The sequence below is a fragment of the Primulina tabacum genome, chromosome 13 (assembly GCF_025594145.1).
Source record: "Primulina tabacum isolate GXHZ01 chromosome 13, ASM2559414v2, whole genome shotgun sequence".
Lineage (NCBI taxonomy): Eukaryota > Viridiplantae > Streptophyta > Magnoliopsida > Lamiales > Gesneriaceae > Primulina > Primulina tabacum.
The window spans coordinates 37,804,326-37,826,926 of record NC_134562.1 but is presented as its reverse complement, the minus strand read 5'-3'; the positions used below and the strand labels follow the sequence as shown (position 1 = coordinate 37,826,926).

Sequence of the window (22,601 nt, the reverse complement as noted above, 5' to 3'; positions counted from 1 at the left end):
TTCCACCTTCATTTGATCCAACGTGCTTTTGAACAAGACGTTCATGGAGCTTCCATTATCAATAAATATCTTTGCCACATCATAATTGACAATGGTGGCCGTCATCACCAAGGCATCGTTATGTGGAGTCACAACGTCTCGGAGGTCTTCCGGCCCAAAGCTGATGACGGGGTCTTGTGGAAGTCTGCACCACTATATATCTCAAAGTTCTCCAATCTTCTCCCATGTGCTTTCCAAGCTCTCCCCTAGCCTCCATCGGTAGCACCGCCCGAGATCATATGAATCATTCCTCTCGTAGGGTGATTATCCTCATTCGTTCCCCTCCTCGGTTCGACGGGCTCCTGAAGGACATCTTGACCTCGACCTTCCCCTCTCTGCTCCCTAACCCCCTGATTTATCCATGGAGGGCCTTGGCCACGTCTAGGGGACGGGTGAGACCACGGTCGACTCCCGGATGCGGATCCTTCTCGTCTGTCCCGCGAAGGAAATCTAGCACTGTACTCAACCCTACCGATAGTCACAATAAAAAGTAATACTCTTAGCATAAAAAGTAATATTTTTTATGGATGACCAAAATAAGAAATCTGTGTCACAAAATACGGCCTGTGAACCGTCTCACACAAGTTTTTGTCAGGAATAAATTGGAATCCAACACAAGTTCATTACAGTGTTTGAAAAGCCAATTAATTAATTAATTAATTAATACTCGTGATGAACCTAATTTACAAAGCAAATATGGAAAATTGGTATTATCCGAATAAATTTGAGGTTACTTTTATTATCAAGAAGGTGAGGTGTTGAAATTGATTAAAATGGAATACTGAAGAGATAGATAGATCGATAAAATGGAATGCAACAAAATACTTACTCAATTATTACACAAATGAATTACCTGTGTATGCGTGGCTGGAGCGAGACTATCAAGGGACGGTACCAAAAACCTTATCCCCCAATCTAGAGGCACCTGCCCACCTCCATCATCATTACCAACTTAATCTACACATTTTTTATGGAATGTCTCACCATAAAGAGCATCTTATAAACGTATGAGATATACCACTCATTAAGCAAATATTTTGAAATGTTATCTTTCTTGAGTTTATAATCTACTATTAATGCATGTTCTCATTGAAACTCCAACTTTTTGAGATGATACTTCTATTGGATTTATATAACCAAACAACGAATCTCTGGTTCGACTCATGAATTTTTTTTTTGTATAATATATTTTTTAGTGTTAAAATATCGTGATTTTTGTTAATTATGTTATAAAAAATATTGCATAATATATGCTGATTTGTGTGGAAAAAAATTATTTTTTATGTCAAAAAATGTTACTTTTCATTGTAAGTATAGTTCGGTTCGACCCATCTCACATATATAAATCTGTATAAATATGTGAGAACGCTGCACATGAGATTTCCTCAATTTATTATGCCACAATATTATTATTATTATTATTTATATCAATTATTATTATTATTGTAATTATTTTAAAAAAATCATATAGCAATATCTTCAAACAGGGATCCAATTTACATCGTACGACATAATTTGGGCAAAAATTTGTGTGTGACAGTTTCACATGTCGTATTTTGTTAGACAGATATCTTATTTGGGTCCTCCATGAAAAAATATTACTTTTTATGCTAAGAGTATTACTTTTTATTGTGAATATCGGTAGGGTTAACCCGTCTCACATATAAAGATTCGTGAGACGGTCTCACAAGAGACCTACTCAATAATTTGTGGGGAACTTTTTGTTTAAATGTTTCTTTGTATTCATGTCTTCTTCACGTTTTATCAAAATAAAAAAGTTCTTTTCACACGACACGTTTCTTACCCTTTTCATAATTGATTAAATGGTTATTTGTAATTCACACACGAATAAACCATGGATATCTTTTTAGGCTATTACCAAATGGATTTTGTATATCAATCATTAATTTATATTCTTTCATAATAATAATAATAATAATAAAAGTAATAATGGTCCAATGATCGGATTAGAATTTAAGACTTTTGTGCACACAAACAAATTTGGTACTGATAAAGCAGTAGTACTTGTTTTTGTATTTTATTGTTTTTGCCTATGGAACGTCCAAAAACATGATGTCTTTCATGTGAAATTTATGACAAGCACAAACCGAAGCCGACAATGCAGAATCATGTGGTTCTGGGTCGAAACCAAACACTGCCTTTCAACTCAACTTTCTAGTTTACCAAAGATCCCGATTGATCATATAAATGAATCATATTCCATCGCCATTATAATCCCCATACAACTACTTCTTTATAGTGTGTTTGGCATACTTTTTCCTTATTTCTTACCCCGGCCGTGTTATATTTACCATATTGCATCATCAATCAGCCTATTCAATGTAATTGGCCGGACACTGAACCCATTTAAGTTGCCGGTGTATTGGGATTGACTGGCCTTGTTCAACTACCAGTAAAAACATTTCTAAACAAAATTATAGCACCATGCAGCCAAATGTGTCCGAATAAGAAAAGCAAATGAAGTATGTCCAAAAGTAAACCAACTCCTTAGACTTCAAGAGCTATTATGCTTATAGTTCCCCACTCTGCAAACACATTAATCATTGACACTTGGTTCCACTCCTTTAGAGTTAGTTATAAAGAGTTATTAACGATCTCACTCTTTTTTAGGGCAGACCAATGGACCTATCTCTGATTAGGACCGTAAACTATTTGAAATACTTTTGGCGTCATCTTCAGACTCTCGTCTTGGAATAGAATCAAAGAGGATATATGGAGTGAGTGGAATATGTAGGCATAGGCGGTGGTAAACTTCTCTTTTCCGATAGTAGAAGGGAAGTTCGTTAGCTCGGTTCGATAAGAAATTAAAGTGCAAGTTACTTCTAGGATTTCTATTTCCTGGTCTTGTCTTTTTTCCGGCTAAAGCTTCAAGTCTCCATCCGAAGTCAAATAGAAAATAATAGAGAAATAGATACCTACTATATGTAAAACCCTTAGCTTGCGTATGGTGTGCAACCTTCGTCTTCCAATTAATGATTCGGTACTCGCAATGGATGAATGCATGCATGCATGCAATAATAGAATTTATGATTATGATATTTGTACTCATAATTATTTACCATTACTAGTTCTCACGATATTCTAGTGGAAACTTGCATGCTTGACTCGGTATATGATTGGTATTGGAGCTGAACACAAGAGATTTTCATGTAAAGTATTTGGAGGGGGTTCTTGGATGCCTATGATAAGTATTTATCCTATAATTATATTTTTTGTCATGTAACTTGTACGTTTTTCATATTTTGTGTGTCGTCAGTCAATTCACAGTCTTGATACACTAATGAGCATTTTTTCCTTTTCCAAGAGAGTGCTAACGTGGCAACAACAAAGTGATGACGTGACATCCAGAGATGAGTACGTCGTCTCTCCGATTATACATCTCTTACAAGCACAATTCGACATATATAGATAAGTATATGGTACGGGCCAGCATTTTGAAGTGGGCAATACATATACTCTGATCCATCCTTGAAATAAATTATTTTAATTAGGAAAAGAAAGAGGAGGAAAGGTATTTGTTTAGTAAAGAAAGTAACATGAAACCCATTTCGTGCTAATTAAATCAAGCATGGAGTAAGAGACAGGTCATGTGGTCCGCTAAAATATAGTATTGATTAATTTAATATCAAACATTAAAACTTATCTGCGATTCATATCATGCATCTTTCAACATTATATTATTTTTCCTGAGTTGATTTGGATCACACCCACATAGGACAGATCCAAAGTTTTCATATATAATAAATATACAAATAAATATTATACGTGACTATTTTTTTTTTAAATTCATGAGTGCTTATCGACTCATTGTTTCTTTGACCTTGTATCATGATCATACTGTACAAGACTTGTATTTGCGCTTCAAATCATTATTAAATTAACTAATTTATGCACAAAAATGTATCTGAGATTTAAAAAAACGTTATTTAATTATCAATTTCAGCAATCGTAAGAAAGTATAATTCCGCTAAAAATATGGGATTTTAAATGGAACCAGAGAGGTAGCTAGCTAGAGTGGTGAAAGAGTACTGCATGTGTGTATAGGGGGAAAGGGAATGATTGAATTGGTGATGTTCGTTCCCCGACGTACTCGAATTAATTGTTAGCTTGTTTTCGTTTCCTCGTTGTTGGTCATCATAATTGGAGAAAAACCCACACACACACACACACCAATTTCCACCATTACATACTCTCCTTTTAACAAAAGTCTCCCCATAGTCCTCATATCCCAGACCAAAAAAAAAAAAAAATTCAAGAAAAAAAGAGGGGATCCTTTTTTTCAAAATATATATATATACCGTCAGACACACTGCTTGATCACAAACACACACACAAAACGACACCCCTTCTCCTCTCTCCCCCACGCCAAAAAGCTCCAATCTTTCCACCCAATTTCTCCAAAACAAATGGGTTTTGATGATTTAGACAACACGGCAGGGTTGGTTTTAGGGTTGGGATTGATTTCATCACCAACCCTGCGAAACAAGTCCAAAAAGGCAGCTCCAGCTCAAAAGCTTGATGAGTTTTATGATTCTTCACTGAATCTGAGTCTTTCTGACGAAACTTATCAGATTCATGACGCTGGAAAAAGGGTGGATTCTGATAATAAGATTAAGGTGGTTTTCAGTGATCATCAATTGTCCTGTGGACGTTTGTACAGACAAGACAGTGCCGCTTATTCTTTCTCGAACGTTAGTGTGAAGAGGGAGAGAGAATTTGGCAGCAGTGAAGAGGGAGAAATCGAAAGGGTTTCCTCTATAACTGGAGAAGAGGATGATGATGGACCCAATGGTAGGAAGAAACTCAGGCTTACTAAAGTTCAGTCTGCTCTTTTGGAGGAAAGCTTCAAGATCCACAGCACTCTCAATCATGTAATTTAATTTTATTCTTCTCCATATATACATACCGGCCGAGACACCTAGAATTTGATTTAAAAAAATAGTCGACTTCTTGTGTTCTAAAAAATATTATCACAGATATATTTGAAATTTATTTTGGATTGAGGGATTTGATAGATCTGATACGGTGCTGTACCTGCGTAATATACGGTCAATACATATATAATTTTCAGGTTGATTTTCGTCTATATAGAATAATTATAAACTGATATATATTTTTTCCATTATTTCATCAGAAACAAAAGCAAGATTTGGCGAGGGAGTTGAAGCTTAGGCCACGGCAGGTTGAAGTGTGGTTCCAGAATAGAAGAGCCAGGTTGGAATCAAATTATCAATAATTCATCCTCTTTTAGGGAAACTCAAGTTTCTTCCAAAATCATAACGCAAAACCTTGAAAAATAATATATATATATATATATATATATATTTTGCTTCCATCTGTGCACAGGACTAAGCTCAAACAAACAGAAGCGGACTGCGAATTTTTAAAGAAATACTGCGAGACTCTTACAGATGAGAACCAGCGGCTACAGAAAGAGCTGCAGGAGTTGAAGGTGCTAAAATTGGCGGCACAGCCACTCTACATGCAGCTTCCCGCCGCCACCCGGACTATGTGTCCGTCCTGTGAAACGGTCGGCGCCTCCTCTTCACCCGCCGCCGCCGCCGCCGTGGATAAGAGCTCGTTGACGGTGGCTACGAAGCCACATTTCTATAATCACTTCAATAGTCCATCGGCGGCTTGTTAGTTATTCAGCCTCCGTTTTGGGATATAAATAAATAAATTATTATATATTTTTGTAGCGTATATGAATGTGGACCCACTCTCCCCTCCGACCCTCTTTTTTGATTGGTCAAGAACTTGAAAAAAATATGAAAATTTAGATTGTTTAGAGAGAATAATTTATTTTTTCCCCTCTTAGTTTCTTGCTTAATCATTTTTAATTTATGCTAAATGGGTGGGAAACAAATAATCATAATATATTATATATATTGAAGCTAAGTGATTATTTTTTGTTGTTCCTGTCCATATACATCCTTTTTCTTCTCTGGAAATCTTCAATTATTTGTGTAATATTGTTGAATTATTATGAATGTATTTGAGACCTAGTTCTTACTTACATTTCTATATATATAAAAATAGACGATGTAAATATAGAGGCCCTCTTCAATATAATGGGATTGAAAATATACATCCTTGTGGGAAAATGTGAGTTAACATGATTGATGCATTAGATAAATGTAGAAGTTGGCTTATGCGGCAGACTTGACGTAACAGTTCTCATGTGAGAGACAGTATCACATGTTTTTTTAGACGGATTAACTAGGATCATATTTATAATAAAAAGTAATATTTTCATTTTGACTCGTAAAACCGTTTTAAATTAATCTTAATGTTTTCTAAAACCACACAAAAAGAGAGATGCGTGGGTTAAGAAAGAAATTGTCGTGTGTGTGTCTATATATCAATACTTCAATACTATTTTATTAAGTTTGAGACCCTTAGAGTAACTAACTTTGGTGATATGGTCTGTTTTAATAATTATTTATATCAATAAAATGTTAAAGTTTTAATGTAAGTTATATGTAGTTCAGCGGATAGAATCATTAGTTCTTGGGATTTAGGTCATAAGTTCAATTCTCACAAAGGTCATTTTTTTATTTTATTTTTCGATTTATTTTTTAATTTATATATCAAAATTACAGTGTAGTCCCTCGCTATTTCTTATAATTATATTTTGATCCTCATTTTTTTATTCTTTTATTTTTCAATTTATTTTTTAATCTATATATCAAAATTACAATATAGTCTATCGCTATTTCTTGTAATTATATTTTGATCCTCATTTAAATATAAAAAATCAAATGATTTATAAAAAATATTATACAAGTACGCAACGCGTGCATCTGTGCACTATATATAATTCAAACATCCGTAGTACGAGAGGAGGGATCCAATCATTCTGTCACCGACGATTCCTTTCCTAATTAGTATTAATAAGGAACATGGTAATTAGAAGAATTAGGGGTCATTACAAGGTTAACATAAAAAACGTTGACTTTTTTTAATTAAGTACTTTATTTTCATACAAAATTTACCGCGTTAAGTATCCGGCCTGACTTTGAATATAGGTGAGAAACCTGCAATACGATAACTGCATGCCAATGTATTAAAAACAAATTTTTACAGTGATTTATAACAGATTAAAAATAATGTATTTTAATCCATTTATTTGATAAAAATTAATTATTTTAAGAGATTAACATTTAATAATATAACCATACTATAGATATAAAAAGGAAATTCGAATGCAAATATTGTGATGTAGAAACTGGTAATATACTAATATATATTATCATAAAATAAAAAAGGGGAACAAATTGGACGAGATGTGTGTTTGTCGGTGCTATTAATTTTTTTATATTTAACAATAAAACGTGGAATTGCTCGATAAAGTGTTGTAAGAAACCGAATTCACGACAATTGATCAAACATTCAACTATTCTACTAACTTGAAAAGTTGAAAAACAATATATGGGATTAACTGATCGTCAGTAGAATTAACTGATCGTCATTAGAATAGTTGAAAAACAATATATGGGATTAACTGATCGTCAGTACTGTTATAATAACGCTAGCTAAAGAACGACTGAAACCGTTCTTCTCTGCATAAAGTAAGATCAAAGTATCTAAATATAGCTCTATATCTATATTGCGTTGTTGCTGTGAAATTTCGGGATACATGCATAGTCTGAATTGTCAATTATTGATGCAATAATTGCATCTTTTTTTCACGTGGATTTGAAATATGCATGTCAAACCATAATAATGTGGTGGCTCTTGAATGAAGAGGTAGAAATTAAATACTAGCGAAGCAAGCTTCATCGCTTCATACGAAAATTTATATAATTATTAATTTTAAATACGGCAATCCAAACCATACTTACAAATTGTTTGATTATAACATATACAAGAAATTGGTCATAATAAAAATATTAATTATATAATCAACACTGGCACTCACGATTGTAGTAATTTATCACTATATTGGATGCCGAGCCAAGAATTTTGATTTACAAAGCCATTACCAGCGGCATATATAGTTGTTTGCGGGTGAGAGAAGGATTCTGCATCAAAATTAAAAGCACGTTTTTGTTTTGAAATTAATGCATTCATTTTGTGAAATGACCAAGTGCAGTGGCAACTTTTGGGTTTGTTACCCACCAACTTTCCTGCTGATCAGAACGCCAAATGCATAACCATCACCATAACAAGGGATGCGTCTTGCCTGAGACTAACTAGTTTCTTGTTCTCAAACTTCGCACTTGCAGTTCATAAGCATATGTAGCCCACGATTTTCGCAATAGAATCGAGGCGATATCAATCAATAACATCTGTTTTTTACAATACTAAACAAGTTTTAAGCTTAACGTTTGAACTTCGGACAACATTCGTATCGTGAACTGCACTGTGACTCGTGGTAGGTGAAGCCATTCCAAAGGAAGCGCAGAAAGCAGTTATTGCATTATTATCACTATGCCATCCATTCTTAAAACTCGAGATTTCACAACATACTATCGTATTTATTTGTGTTATTACCGGGCATTTTGATAACAGTTTTGATTGAAATTTAAAGGATCCAATTAAATATGGTAATTTTTTAATTAATCAAACCGAGACTAATCGACTTTGCTAAATAATCATAACAATGTAACTAACCAGATTGAAATATGCGTAGAGAAAATTTCTCCTCTGAAGTGGAATAAGGAGCACGGCTTTCCCTTGCCCACATGTTTGCCTTTCTAAGTCAAGTAATGGTGACCCGCCGAAGACTGGAGCTCCGTAACATGTTGACGAAGATCTCCGAACTGAGGGTTCGGTCAGTAGAAGGGACGACTTTTTCTCCCCGGAAGAAGAATAGCCCCGAAACTAGCCGACCGATTCCCTTGATCATATAACTGGGAGGGAACGTGTCACATTAGAGATGAACGATCAGAGGTGTCCTCTAATCACCACGATGAGGGACTGGGGGGGAATCAAATGTAATTAATCCTGAATTCCTAAGATTCTACCATTCCTAAAGATGAGCTGGTCACTCGCACTAAAAGCGCTTTTCATGAAAATTGGAAGTAACATGCGGAGGAAGCATAGGTGCAACATTTTGTTGAGTAGGAGTTGGAAGCTTAGGAAAAACCAGTGGGAAATTGGCTGTGATAGCAACTTGATTCGTTGGAAGATGCCCAAATGTAGCTTGCATTGTACCACCACAGTGTGTGATCACGCTTCTGCGATGGTCCCATGCACCGCTTGTTTCAACATGATGATTCATGTTTACTTCCTGCTTATTAGCCACTGCCCATCCATCCTGTAAACCATAACACAGTTTAGAAAGGTCATGAGGGCTACTACTGTGGAGAAATAAGTTCAAGAATATTAACCATCTGTTTAGTTTATTGAGACATTTGTGCAATAAGTTTGTTGTACTTGCATTTTACCTGTTGCTCCCTAAAGTTGACCTCAAAAGATGAAGTCGCCACTCCACACTCATCATATGGAGAGATATAGCTTCTCATGTGCGGAAACAAATTGTGTAAGCCATCAGAATATTGATCAAAGGCACCAAAACCTAAAATTGGCTGATCGCTGTGCCATGGCTGATAGGCTGATGGGGAGAAACCCCGAGAAATGCAACAAAATGAACTTGGGTGCTCCTCTAGTAAAAAATCAGGAGGAAGCTTCTGATTGTCTCTAGAAAGTGATCTTGAGATGTGCTCACTTGTTTGAGGATAAAAACAAGTTAATGCACCACATTGACTGCGGGATGGAAAGCGATGTAAAGGAGTGTAATTTTTGCGTTGCAAATCTAGTGGCGTAGTCATGCTTGACAACCCGAGCGGTTTCATCTTTGTCCCTTCTTCAACAATTATCCCTTGCTTTGCTCCAAGCTCTACTATTTGCTTCTCATCGAGACCTAAGCTCATAAGCAGATTCCATAGATGTCTCTGGGCTTCCTTTTGGCTGGAGATAATTTGGTCTCTCATTGCCATTTCAAACTGAAGTTCTGTGTTAGCAATTCCCTGCATATTTGCAGAACTAGAGACATTGACGAGCCGATAAGTGATAGATATGACTACAGAGGAAAAAAGGAACCATAACTCAAAGTCAAATATTCATGATGACTAAAATTTCATAAAGTTTGGAGGGACCATCTTTTTCAAATAGACAAATAAATTCTGATAAGTCGAGTTCGAATCGAACTTGAAAATCTTTTCTAGCTCAAGCTCCAGTATAGCTGATGTCTAAATGGTTTTCTTTTTACATTTTATTTAGGATTATGATTTATTATTATAACTATCACGTGTTGTCCAATAAAAATATTGTTTCATATTCAACACATCATAAATATATTTTTTAAAATACTTCACATACATAAAGCTTTCTCGATAATTGATATTTTTATTTACAGTTTAATGTATTACGGAAAAGAATTGATAAATATATAATAGTCAGTTTTCTAACACTAGTACTGGAACTCGGCCCAGTTGTCCAGTAATGCCAACTTGCATGAAGGGAGGACACCAAAAATCTGGCCTCCATCAAATCACAAATCTCTGATAAAAAATAAATGACAGAAGTAAATATATAAATATTTGTATACCAGAAGTCGGTATTGACTGAGAATGCCCAAATAAGTTTTGTTGCCATTGTTTTTAATGGCTTCATCTATCATATCTTGTAGTTGACACCGGCGTTTCTCGTTCAGTTTAACTTCCTGCATGGTACAGATCAGTTGAAAAGTTTTAAGCGAGTATGACAAAATATGAACACAATCAACACTCAGGGGTACACAACCTTCTGATAAATGACACCAAGCTCGTCGTTGTCACGAATATTGTCAAGAATCACCTGACGCCTCGATTGCAATGCCTGCACAACTGCCCCTTCATTTTCAACAGCCTGAAATAATAAAACATAGTCCTCCAATAATATTTCCAATTAAAGATCAATTCAGCGTTCAGTAAAGATAAATTACACAAAACTGGATGAAATGGGTCCTTAGAGGATCAAAGGAGCAGAGAAACAAATAAACAGCCAGATTTTCACAACGGTTTGTAAGCTCAAATCTTTCTTATATTCAGCAAAAAAACTGGAAGTAAAAGTCACTGTCTAACCTGCTGCTTCGCAATAGCATCATCAAGATGTCGGAGTTCCTTCCGATTGCGAAGGTTAGTTTCATCGAGTTCGATTAGAGTCTTCTGCAAATTTATCCTGTCCTGGACGTTTTCACTAGTTTCTTGGCTCAGTGCATTCAACCAAGATATTTCATCATCTATATCTCTTTCAGTAGGCTTGGCATTAAGTTGAGTCTCTTTTTCAGCCAACTCCTTTCTCAAACGGATGACCTCCCCCTGCAAATTAGAATGATCTCTCATGGTATAGCAGGACTTCAGACCCAAAAGGCGTAGATTGTTTAAAAAGATTAACTACCTGAAGGTTGTCAATCATCTTTTGGTAGTCTGATACATGAGCATTGATCGTGCCTATATTTTTCTGACAAATATATTATCGCTATATCAATGACAATGTCCCAAATGAACTTTATGAAATTAAGTTGAACATAAACAAAAGTATGTTACAAGCATATCATATTTTCAAGAAACTAAATCGAAAGGAGATAAAAATATAGCAGACATCATACAAGTACAAAATATAGACATAAAATCATCTAAGTAAAACCCTTGAGAAAAAGTGTGATTGATAAGAACCTGACACTATATTAATTGAAACGTGTAAGAGATTCCATGTAGCCAACCTCCAAACAAGTACAGAAAAAGTCATTGTTAAATGCAGACAACACTTGACACGATTGCCCTTGATCACCAGTTCTTTCATCTTTATACTCTCACCTGTATATGTGTTTTTATTTCCTTTGCACGGCCAGCATACTTCAAAGTATTGACAGTATGGTGATACTGGTGGTCAGCAGGAGAGATAGTGGCAATCATTATTGTTTGAGAATTACCACTCAGACCATCTTTAAGAATCCGTGTCAACTTACTGAGGAAAAAAATAAGATTTGCTAAGTTATCAGCAATCAAAGCATACATCACGAATGGGAAACATGTCGCACTTGCACCAAATAATAGATGGATAAAAATGGTGGAATGGAAGGGGGTGGGGGCAAGAGAGAGAGACCTATTGCGGTATGGAACATAAGCTAGGCCCTTCTTCTGTTGTTTACCCAAAGCATTAATGCAATTTGCCAAAGCAAGAAGCGACCGATTGATGTTGGCACCATCTCTCAATTTTTGTCCCCCGCTATTTGTCTCAGATGCTCGTTCACTGCATTATGATTTTTCACATCGGTACTCCATACCTCTTAAAGAAGCATATTGAAACTTTTTGGAACAAATACCAAACAGAAACGCAAACCTGCCAGCAAGATCCACCAGTGCAAGTTTTCCTCTGATAAACTGAGTGGGATATCTCTTTTGATGTTTTCTTGTCACGTTTATTTCCAAAACTGCAGGGGAACTTTCAAGAAATATTTGTAAATACATCATACCATGCTAAAAGATAGGTCAACTCAAGAACATCAGCTGGGTTAGTGGTTATGTGCACTTTTAAGTCATTTCATGTGCTTCGTATGAAGCGATATCTGGGTATGCATTAGTTTCCCTTCTAGTTCACATTCCATGGTTTGAAAATTATATTGGAATAATTCGCTGTGCAGCTAATTTACTTAATCAACCCGTCAGCTTCCTTTAAGCACCTATATTCAACTGCTCGATTATCTATTTGATAAGCAATATTGTACTAAGTATTGCTAAGTTTGAAATGTAAAACAGATTTACGTATGGTAGTACTAAATGCAATGGGAAATGTCTTCAGCTGCTGCTATTCGCTTTCAAAGGATGTCACCGTTCTTAAATCTGAGGCAGCATGGTACCAAGGGAAAGACAACTATTAGAACTAGTACACAAAAGTAGAAAACACGCACCGAGAAGAAGTTTCATTGACCTCTGTGCTTTCAGTTTTACGTCTACTATTCCCCAAATTCAAAAGTTCAAGAATCTTAACAGCTGAGTTCACCTGTGACATGCAGCAACGACAATAAGGACCAACTATGCTCATCATAGATCATCTCCACAAATTTTATGGCTGCCTATTAAGAATAAAAACATTAGCCATGTCTCAGATAACTTTCCATCTACCTTATTCATATGCATATGAAGTTCTATAAATATTTCCAATGAATCAACTATAAGACTCGGAAATTTCTACAGAAACAGGATAAATGACCTTAATACTTCTAAGGTCAGCAACAATTATTCCTTTTTCGGGATCCTCCCTCAGTTCCAAGTGACCTGATGACTTTTCAAGCAAGTCATAGATGACCTGTGGGAAAGAAAAGTCAAATATGAAAAGACAGCTAATCAATTTTCAAAACCTTAATTTTCTCCGAGTAAACAAGCAAATAGATCTACCTCATTGAATACTTCAAGGTACGAACAAGTAACTTCAAAATCGTCAGAGGTATTGTCTTTCTCGATTAGATCAAAAATGGTATTGAGACTGAGAACCATAAGTCCAGGATCATCTTGAGTTCCAACCATGGTATATGTTTTGCCACTAGATAAGTTCAAAAAGAATAGCTTAAAGGATGCAATGGGATTAATTTCCTATATGACGTATGGCAAAATTCAAGCAACCATTTTTCCAAGCCTAAATTTCAGAAGAATCTATTTTAGTGTGCTGTCTTTGAGGTATAATAATCATTGACACCTGTTTCTCAGCGACTTAACATAACTACATGTTGACACACGTCAAGAGAGATATAAGTTAACAAGAAAAATGTATAGGTATTGCAGTACTAACTATCATTCCATGGCCATCAGGCCCATCAGTAAGGCAGCAGGAGTAAAAAATAAATGCCACTTACTTTTACTTGGCTTGGAAGGTATAAATAAACTTTTTTCAGCACAGATATATTAGCAACATTCAGCCAAAAAAATTTGTGTCGAACAATTGTTTACATTAAATCATAGAACCAAAGACAAAATAGAATCACAATTAGATGGCCATGCTGCAACTGAATGGATATTGATAATTTTTATATACCTCCCAGTAGAACCATAAGCAAATACAGTTGCATTGAGACCTTGGACAACCCCAAAAATAGTGGAATGTATACTTCTCTGGTAGACATCCTGAAGAAAGCAGGAAAACATCGGCTGTCAGCATCTGCAATAACTCTTGCACATTATCAAAAAGATACTTATCAAACTAATTTTAACATAAGAAACCATGCATGATGCAACAGTTATCATTTCACATTTCAAGCATGAATTATCCTGATGAGTATCATGCCTCGAGCTTCATCCTTCAACTCTAAGTTCCCGACCAAATCAGAGAAGTTCCTGACTGCATATCTTAATGGGATAAAAATAGAAAAGGAAGAGATTAAAAAATCCACTAAAGAAGAGAAAACTACTCAGATATATCATTTGCATAAAACATCGACTCTATTATGCATAAAGTCATAGTCATCACTCAAACAAATGATAAGAAGTAACCCTTCAGATAATCGGTAATCCAAATCATCAGATGATATATGACGTAACACTTCAGATTATCTAAATCATCCTATTTAACTCAGTGGATTACAACCATAACTTAAAACATTTTTGCAATAAGAGAAGCGCACAATGATTACCAAGTTGGTGGAGTTAGGACCAAAGGCATAATCAAAAGCATATATCTGTTCCTTGGATCGATTTTGTATACGATCTAAGTAGTTCTTTGAAAGGTCTGGATCCAAAACAATCACTTACTGCAATTTTTCATTACCCCCATCAATTTTGTTCTTCTCGCTATGAATCGAAATTTAGCAAACCTTATCATTTTGCACTCTGACAATATCACGACCACATTTTCTCTCAGTTAATGGCCTACATTTTACAGCCACCTACAGTCAGACAAAAAATTTAATATGTAAACTTGAAAAACAAAGAATAATAAGCAAGAACACAACATTAGAAATGAAAAATAGCACAAGTTTGAACAGGATTTTGAAGGAAAAGGCTGCGCTCACTGTAAGAGTTGTGGTTTTTTTGGTAGCCGGAGCTCTAATGCTTGCCATTCTTGGTCAACATTCGTGTCAAAATTCTCCCAAATAATTGAGCTTCTTTTAAACTTCAAATAGCTTCATCAATCAAACAAAAATGTTTTCCCAAAAAATCGGCACCCAGAAAAGGAAAATCTAATCTGACAAAACCAGTCCTTTTACCATAAAATAAAAAAAAATACATATATATTCGAATTAATCACCATTTACGTCGGAAAAAAATTCAACCGATATCATTGAATCGCAGAGATAGAAACCAAAAAATGTATAAACCCTAAATTTCCAAGCAAAGATGCGACATTTCGCCGATATAAAACAATGGGACTTAAAATTCATAACAACAATTCAAAAAATCATATTGACTCCCGCAAGCTCAATAACATCGACAAAACATCGTTTTCGAAGCCTCGATTAAACCAAAAAAATGAAGTCAGCTGAATCAGCTGGATTCTCGAAAGACGGAGAAAAACCCCAAAAAAAAATCTCAAAAAGAAAAACGAAACACGAGTAATTAATGAAGAATCAAATATCAATGCAAATGAAATGACACTGCAGAATATAATCAGAGATTGAAGAAATCAAAATTGTCCCAATTTTTTCATGCAAATGGTAAAGCTTTGCATCAAAGAGCATCCTACGATGACGCGGGTAATCGAGACTCTAACAGAGTTCAGGAACGGTTGGACGATCGTGACCGTTGATCCGAGACTTTAATGAATTTGAAAATGATACGCTTTTGTAAGATTGGTTGCATGGTTGGAAGGGAAAAGTTATGTCCCCCGGACGGACAGTGACATTAAATCAAATGTGATAACTTTGAATTTTACCAAAATTCTTGGTAAATTCAAAATAACTCGTTTCATTTCCTTTTTTGTTATTTAATTTGAAACGGATACAATAATTAACTTCACATTTAACCACTCGTTATTCGTGCATTGGAGTGGTTCCTAAAAATTAGAAAGAAAAAAAACGAAAAATGATTTTGGCTGACAAGATTTTGTAAAATTCATTCGTGCAACAAATAAACAAATCGAGACGTGATAAATCCTACAAAATTCAGAGTTTAAAAAACTTAACAGTTAATTGTCGTTGGGAGTTAGGAGAGTGCGACATTTTTGGTGTGGTGGGTAATAAATGAGTAGATTATGATAGTACGAAGAAAAGACGCTAACATTACAAAAAGGTTGCCAAACATGCATGGCTGTATTGTAGGAACTAGTGCCCAAGGAAGCAGATATATATCTTCGAAATTTAAGAAACCCTTTTTGTGGAATTAAATTCAAGAAACTTTTTATATATATAACAGTATCTATTATTAAGTTATATGTTTTTATATATACATATATATAAAACTTCGAAGAATTATATTAAAAAGGTGGATGAAGTTATATGATCAACAGCCTTCCACCACAGTTTTGGCATTAGAAGATTGACCACCCTTAAGTACAATTGTTTACATCAAACTCAGCTTCAAATTTTCATCCAGTTTCAAAATATATTTATCTCACACTTTTCCTATAACATTCTCGATTAATACAGAGACAAGAAATTTTACACACAATTACTATAAACCATACACACCAAGTTTCAAATCAAATTCCCAAAATTAAGTTTAAGCATGCACATCTCAAATACTACTTTCAAACATTTGAGTCGGAATTAAATGATAGCATTATCAAACCCACAGTTAAATCCCAAGTCCAAGAGCTTTGGGTTTTTGCACCCACTTTTCCACTACAAACGGTAGAAACAGCAAATTTATTGTGGAAGGGCAACAATATTGGGCAGAAAAATAGACAGCAACAAGAGCCCTGTAAATTTTAGTCACTAAAACTGATAAATTACACTTTCACCTCTCAAGAATTGGAGCCAACAAAATTAAGAAACCAACCTCATTCTGCATGTAACCTCAAGCTGGCATAAATTCCCAAACCCGGCAACTGAGAGAACACGTTTTAAATCATCCTCCTTAGTTACATAAAATTGAGAGGTCTCGCGCATTTGCTTTTATCAGATTGACATTGGCCATCTGCATGCATGTCACATTCAACCATTAGCGGCTCAGCTTGCGTTTTTTAGCCAAATGCTTCCTTCTTTCCTCCTCTTCTAACTTGCGGAGCTCTTCTTCATCCTCTCTCATTGCAATTTTTTCACTACAAAACAAGATAAAGATGTCGACAGAGTTCAAAATGGTATACTGATTTATTAAAAAAGACCAAGTTTTATAAATATGGAAAAGTATTATATAACGGATGGTACAATTCATGAGCATTGGCACTTGGCAGCTAGCATGTAAACATAGTGGATGCATCTTGATATGCAAAAAAAAGTAGCTCAAATGTTACCGAAAAATGCCGTCTCATTTGTTGTCAACGTGTAAGTATCCTTCGAACATAAATGTAGCAATATAAAAAAAACAGTATGGAAGACTCTAGAAAAATACAGACTCGTCTCGCATAAAATCCCACAATATATCATCCTTATGTAACATTCCTAAATGACAAGAAAATGTGCTACTACTACTAAGACATGCCGGGGATACATGAAATAAATTTTTCCGAATACATATTGACAAAAATATAGAATTGCATCAAAGAGAGAGAGGCCACAACATTCAATCTTGGATAAAGAGATGTGTGAATGGGGAACGACACAACCAAATGCATAAAACAATGGATTGATTTCATAAACAGATATAGAAGTAAACAATGCAATACTATCATCTAAAAATGAAAGAAAGAATTTAAACAAAAAGCAAAACACCACACACACAAAATATTAAGTTCACTTTATCTCACTCACCTGCGTCTCTCCTCCCTCAAAATATCATCAAAATTCGCTTCCATGTCACTATCATCATCTGCATCTCGATACTTATTGGGATTATACCTACAGAAGGCATCAAATCGATGAGTACGGAGGTTGGAAAACTGCAGCGTAAAAATAGTGTCAAGAAATGGGTACAAAATGGAGAAAGTGCAAATAGAAATATAAACATAATTACCCAAACATTTTTCTGATCATATTTATAGCTTTATCATCATCAGATTCTTCAGCATAAGGTTGCCTCCCAATTTTTGCCTTTGGGCGAACATCTGCCAACGTACTTCGAGCTGTGACTTTTGCAGACTGCTGCTTCAGCTGCCAAAATCATAACTCGAATATCACTCAAGGAAGAAGAGATGTATAAGCAACTCAATGGTAACAACAATTCAGATATATGTTCATACATGATTTCTAGAGGGCGGCAATGTCTGTTTGGGCATGATTTTTGGCTTGCTCGTTTCTTGATACTCCTTTCTTTGTAATGATAGATTTTTCATAATAGAAGGTTGCGAGCTTGGAGGAATAGATTTCCGCACACCAGATTGAATGTGTGACGACGATGGTTTACGTACAACAGATTGTACAGATGTTGAAGGATTTGATTTTTCCCGACCAACCACGGAATTTTTTGCAAGAGATTGGGTGACCTTGGTCCCTAAGGAAGGGCCACCACTCCTAGAAGGGACAGATTTAGGCCCCAAAGGCCGGCCTGGACCACTTCCACTATTGCTACCGAGTTGTTTCCTAGATCCTGCTGGTAACCTGCTGGTATGATCTATCTTCTCTGGTCTGACTTTAGTTTGGCTGCTTGAAAGCAGTTGCTTCCTATGTTCATGACCATTGGAGACTTCTCTTCCTCGATCATTCACCACCCGTTTACTATTTGACAGTAGCCGAGTGGTATGAACCTCTTCAAAACCAGCATAAAACCAGAATAAGTCCACCATTAAAAAAGTGTTCGCAATAGGTACTTGCGTCAACGAACCAAAGGGAATCATGGAAGAGGAACACACCAGACTTGGGGGCAGGCACATTTCTAGACGGAGGACTTTTCATGGGCATTGGAACCTCAGAATCTTCAGATAATAGAAAGGAATAGTCCCTTGTGTTCTTTAGCATTTCTACTTTTTTTTTCAACTGCATCATTAATCAGCAGACAAGAGTAAAAAACAAATAAAATAACCAAAGAGAGAGTGACAGATCATAAAGAATTATTACCCCAGTTGTAACTTTTGTTTGAAGGCTAGCTTGATGCTTTGATCTAACATTGGTTGTAACAGAGCTCTTGTTATTCTGCAAAGAAATTCTGAACATCAACAAACAACAGAACTAACTAAATTATTCATTTATGCTAGTATGCAACTAAAAATGAATTTTGATATACAAGTACTACATGCTCCCACTCGAGAGGATTATCACCATAATAATCCAAAGAGGACCAATAACATGGAGCATGTCACATAACAATACAATCATAATTAAGGCATCCTCTTCTTGGAAACCTTCAAGACTCAACCATAGGAGCAATGATGTGAAACAAAAAACTTTCGACAACCAAAAAACAAGACAACCAACAGCATGCCTTAGTACATATGACCTTTCTATCTTTGACTTGTCCCACGTTATTACTATTATTATTATTATCACTAAAAGCAGCAGTCTTGAAGCACTTTGCAAATCATAGCTATAATTTATATCAATTATATGACATAAAATATTAAATCATGCCACCAAGACGATGCAAACAGCAGGGATATATTGAGAAGAATGATAATATTTCATAAAAATGAGTCTTATATACATACATCATATTTAGGTTTAGCAATTCTTGCAGCCAAATTTGGATTCTCCAATAAGGACTTGCTTTCTTGAATCACTCTCTGAGCAATAACTGGCTGTGAGGGCCCAAAGAAGGAACCATAACTGCAAAAATCGCCAGTCAATTTTCTTATCGAATTAAAATGCTTTGAAACAATCTACTAGACATAATTCATCAGCACTCTCACATTCACCAAGTTGATCCATTTAATAAGTTGGACCAAACAGGTAAGTGTGCTAAACAATGTGGCATATGACTTGAAAGAGAGAATCTTATAAAAAATCACTTATCCCCATAAGGTAATCAGTTTTCGGTTATTATTGTTGGAACTTAATGTAAAATTCACGAGGAACAAACTTGAATAATTAGCGCAAGAAAAATGCCGGGAATATTGCAGGTTAACGAGGACATGTCAATGGACAAATGCATATGCCCCACCCAAAATCATATCCAAATATATGTGATAGGGAACCCATTGCCCTCCTCTGACCATCACTTCCCCTGGACTTGTATCCAGAACAATAAATCATGTATAAGGCATTATTAAATTAAAATAGTGATGACAAGAACTTACTTGTCCTTACGATAAATATTAGCCTTGTCTCGAGAACCAGAATTGGCAGCCCCCATTTCCTTCTTCATCTGCTTTCTAATCGATTCTTTTAATCGATTCCTCAGTTCAAGATATTCCACCTCATCCTGGGTAGGCTGGAAAGTTTCTTCCTCCTCATATCCGCCTTCATCATCCTCTTCCTCTTCTGGCTCTGTACCATCATTTTCGTACTCGTCCAAGTCTTCATACTCCTGCGCTGACAAAACTAGTTAAATGAAGGTACCAAATCAATAATCCCATAAAATTTAATCCGGAAAAAACAACGAAAATGAAACTGGTAGGTGCTTACATCTCTTTCATATCCGCGCATCGCAATTTGAATAGCAAGTTAACAGTAGAATATATAGATGCTAGCTCTCTCAGGGCCTCAGATACCCAAAAACCTGATCAGAAAGAAGTAGGAAAAAAAAGTAAATTTGTACCCAGATAAATTTGATCTTCCCAATAACATATGTTTCAAAGACTCACGCGCGAATGCTTTTGAAAGACCGGCCTTACCGACGACACTATCCAAATTAAAAAACTGACAAATGCTAGCATAAACTCATTTGGACTTTGGAGTGCCAATTTCTTCTTCCTCTACTCTTGTATTTCGCATGGTCTCCTAGTTGTTCAATAATTCAAATTTACGAACAAAGAATTTTGAACCAACACTCAGAAAATATAAATAACCCAAGAACAGGAAAACAATCGATTCATGGTTGAACTGATCAGATATCCATAATCAATTAAGAAATGAAAACAGAAATCTACCAAATTTTTCCAAGAAGGTACAAAACGAAAAGAATCTCTTATCCGGTCAAACCTTAAAATCTTTGGTCACCAGGCGACAAGAGAAAAATATGAAATCACTGAAATATGTTCCGAAAATGTTTAATCAGCCAGGAAAATGAAGAATGACTCCCCATCAACTACGTTAAATTCAATTTCTTCGCTCATTAATTACAAAAATCGTTTCAAAACACGTAAGAAAAAGCCCAATTGAAATATCATATATTTTAGTTTTTAAACTAAAATGATGCGATTATCGCGTGATACGCCAAAATCGATGGAAATTCAACAGCAATAGCAGTGAGAAAAACATCAGTAACGTAATTCGCCGATAAATCATAGAAAAAACAAATCTTTGAATGAATTAATGCCAAATACCTAGAAATCAACGAACACCGACGGAAACAATCGAAATTCAATCGCCAAAATCGACAGCGATCAAAAACGATAACAGATCTGAGAGACGACTTCGGAGAATAAAATTTGGAATTGAAATCCCGGGGACTCCTTCGCGAGGCTGGAGAGATAAACGTGCTTAGGGCAACCGAGACCTAGAACAACAAGGGCATCTGCTATCATGCGCTGGTGGGTGCCATGCTAATAAAGAATACATTTTTTATTTAATTTCTTTTTTACCCCTCGACATATCTATTCATAATTACCATTATTAAACTAACTTATCTGATAATTATTTTGTTGCATGAAGATGTATTTCGACAATTCAAACTTGGAATATATTTTATTATATATATATATATATATATATTAATAATATAATATATAATATAATTGAATAAATATATGAATAAGTTTGGAAACTTTTTTCTTTATATTCCCAAAAATATATTTGTAGAAATTACTACTTGAATATAATATTTTCATGATAAAAAATTTAACTCTTTTTCAGTGCATACCAGACCCAAAATTTCTTTTTTGTTTTTTTTTTTTACTTTTATATCTAAAAACCGAAACATCTTCAATAAAAAAAATAGCCATATTCATTTTCAAATACAAAAATATTTGGATACTATTTGTCAATTTTTCTTTGTATTTCTTTATATATATTTTAGAAATATTTTTTAAATTATTAAGTATTGATTACATAAAAATCTGAAATCTAAAAAAGGAAAAAAAATCATGCATACCTGACCCGAAATTTATTTTTTGCTTTTTTTTTTTTACTTTTTTCTCTAAAAATTGAAACATCTTCATTAAAAAAAATAGTCATATCCATTTTCAAATACAAAAATATTTGGATGCTATTTGTCAATTTATCTTTGTATTTCTTTCTATATATTTTAGTAATATTTTTTTTAATTATCGATTACATAAAAATCTGAAATCTAAATAAAAAAAAATGTTCACTTAAGTCGGGTATTATAATCTGAGGTCAACCTGAAAAAAAAATCATATTCGAATATAAACTCAAACCTGACATTTTGAAAAAATAACCGAACTCAATCTAAAATCGAATGTTCATCGATACA

The 22,601-nt window shown here is 34.9% G+C and overlaps 3 protein-coding genes across 8 annotated transcripts; 1 reads left to right on the top strand and 2 right to left on the bottom strand.

Moving 5' to 3' along the window:
* Positions 1-4,358: 4,358 nt before the first annotated feature.
* Positions 4,359-5,911, top strand: LOC142522704 (homeobox-leucine zipper protein HAT22-like). The gene is made up of 3 exons (XM_075626243.1): positions 4,359-4,931; positions 5,195-5,274; positions 5,407-5,911. Exons 1-3 carry the CDS (start codon positions 4,467-4,469, stop codon positions 5,702-5,704), a joined length of 843 nt encoding a protein of 280 aa, XP_075482358.1. The 5' UTR covers positions 4,359-4,466; the 3' UTR covers positions 5,705-5,911.
* A 2,753-nt stretch (positions 5,912-8,664) lies between these two features.
* LOC142522485 (kinesin-like protein KIN-8B) lies at positions 8,665-15,845 on the bottom strand. Of its 5 annotated transcripts, none has more exons than XM_075625912.1 (16): positions 15,053-15,845; positions 14,855-14,926; positions 14,675-14,791; positions 14,080-14,202; positions 13,446-13,590; positions 13,261-13,356; positions 12,959-13,050; positions 12,391-12,492; positions 12,154-12,300; positions 11,865-12,015; positions 11,446-11,508; positions 11,130-11,366; positions 10,810-10,914; positions 10,616-10,729; positions 9,453-10,034; positions 8,665-9,322 (listed from the first exon to the last, which is right to left on the bottom strand). In XM_075625912.1, exons 4-16 carry the CDS (start codon positions 14,187-14,189, stop codon positions 9,059-9,061), a joined length of 2,208 nt encoding a protein of 735 aa, XP_075482027.1. In that variant the 5' UTR covers positions 14,190-14,202; positions 14,675-14,791; positions 14,855-14,926; positions 15,053-15,845; the 3' UTR covers positions 8,665-9,058. The 5 variants fall into 5 exon arrangements, with proteins under 5 accessions (XP_075482027.1, XP_075482028.1, XP_075482029.1 ...); XM_075625914.1 differs by having other exon boundaries at positions 8,666-9,322; positions 14,080-14,168; positions 15,053-15,844; XM_075625913.1 differs by having other exon boundaries at positions 14,675-14,926.
* Positions 15,846-16,732: 887 nt separating this feature from the next.
* On the bottom strand, positions 16,733-21,698 carry LOC142522473 (uncharacterized). 2 transcript variants are annotated; one of them, XM_075625893.1, is made up of 10 exons: positions 21,493-21,698; positions 20,633-20,726; positions 20,305-20,534; positions 19,717-19,834; positions 19,130-19,204; positions 18,925-19,048; positions 18,316-18,821; positions 18,090-18,226; positions 17,888-17,974; positions 16,733-17,238 (listed from the first exon to the last, which is right to left on the bottom strand). In XM_075625893.1, the coding sequence occupies exons 2-10, from the start codon at positions 20,651-20,653 to the stop codon at positions 17,139-17,141; spliced, it is 1,398 nt and encodes a 465-aa protein (XP_075482008.1). In that variant the 5' UTR covers positions 20,654-20,726; positions 21,493-21,698; the 3' UTR covers positions 16,733-17,138. The 2 variants fall into 2 exon arrangements, with proteins under 2 accessions (XP_075482008.1, XP_075482009.1); XM_075625894.1 differs by lacking the exon at positions 21,493-21,698 and having other exon boundaries at positions 20,305-20,548.
* Between the last annotated feature and the right edge of the window lie 903 nt (positions 21,699-22,601).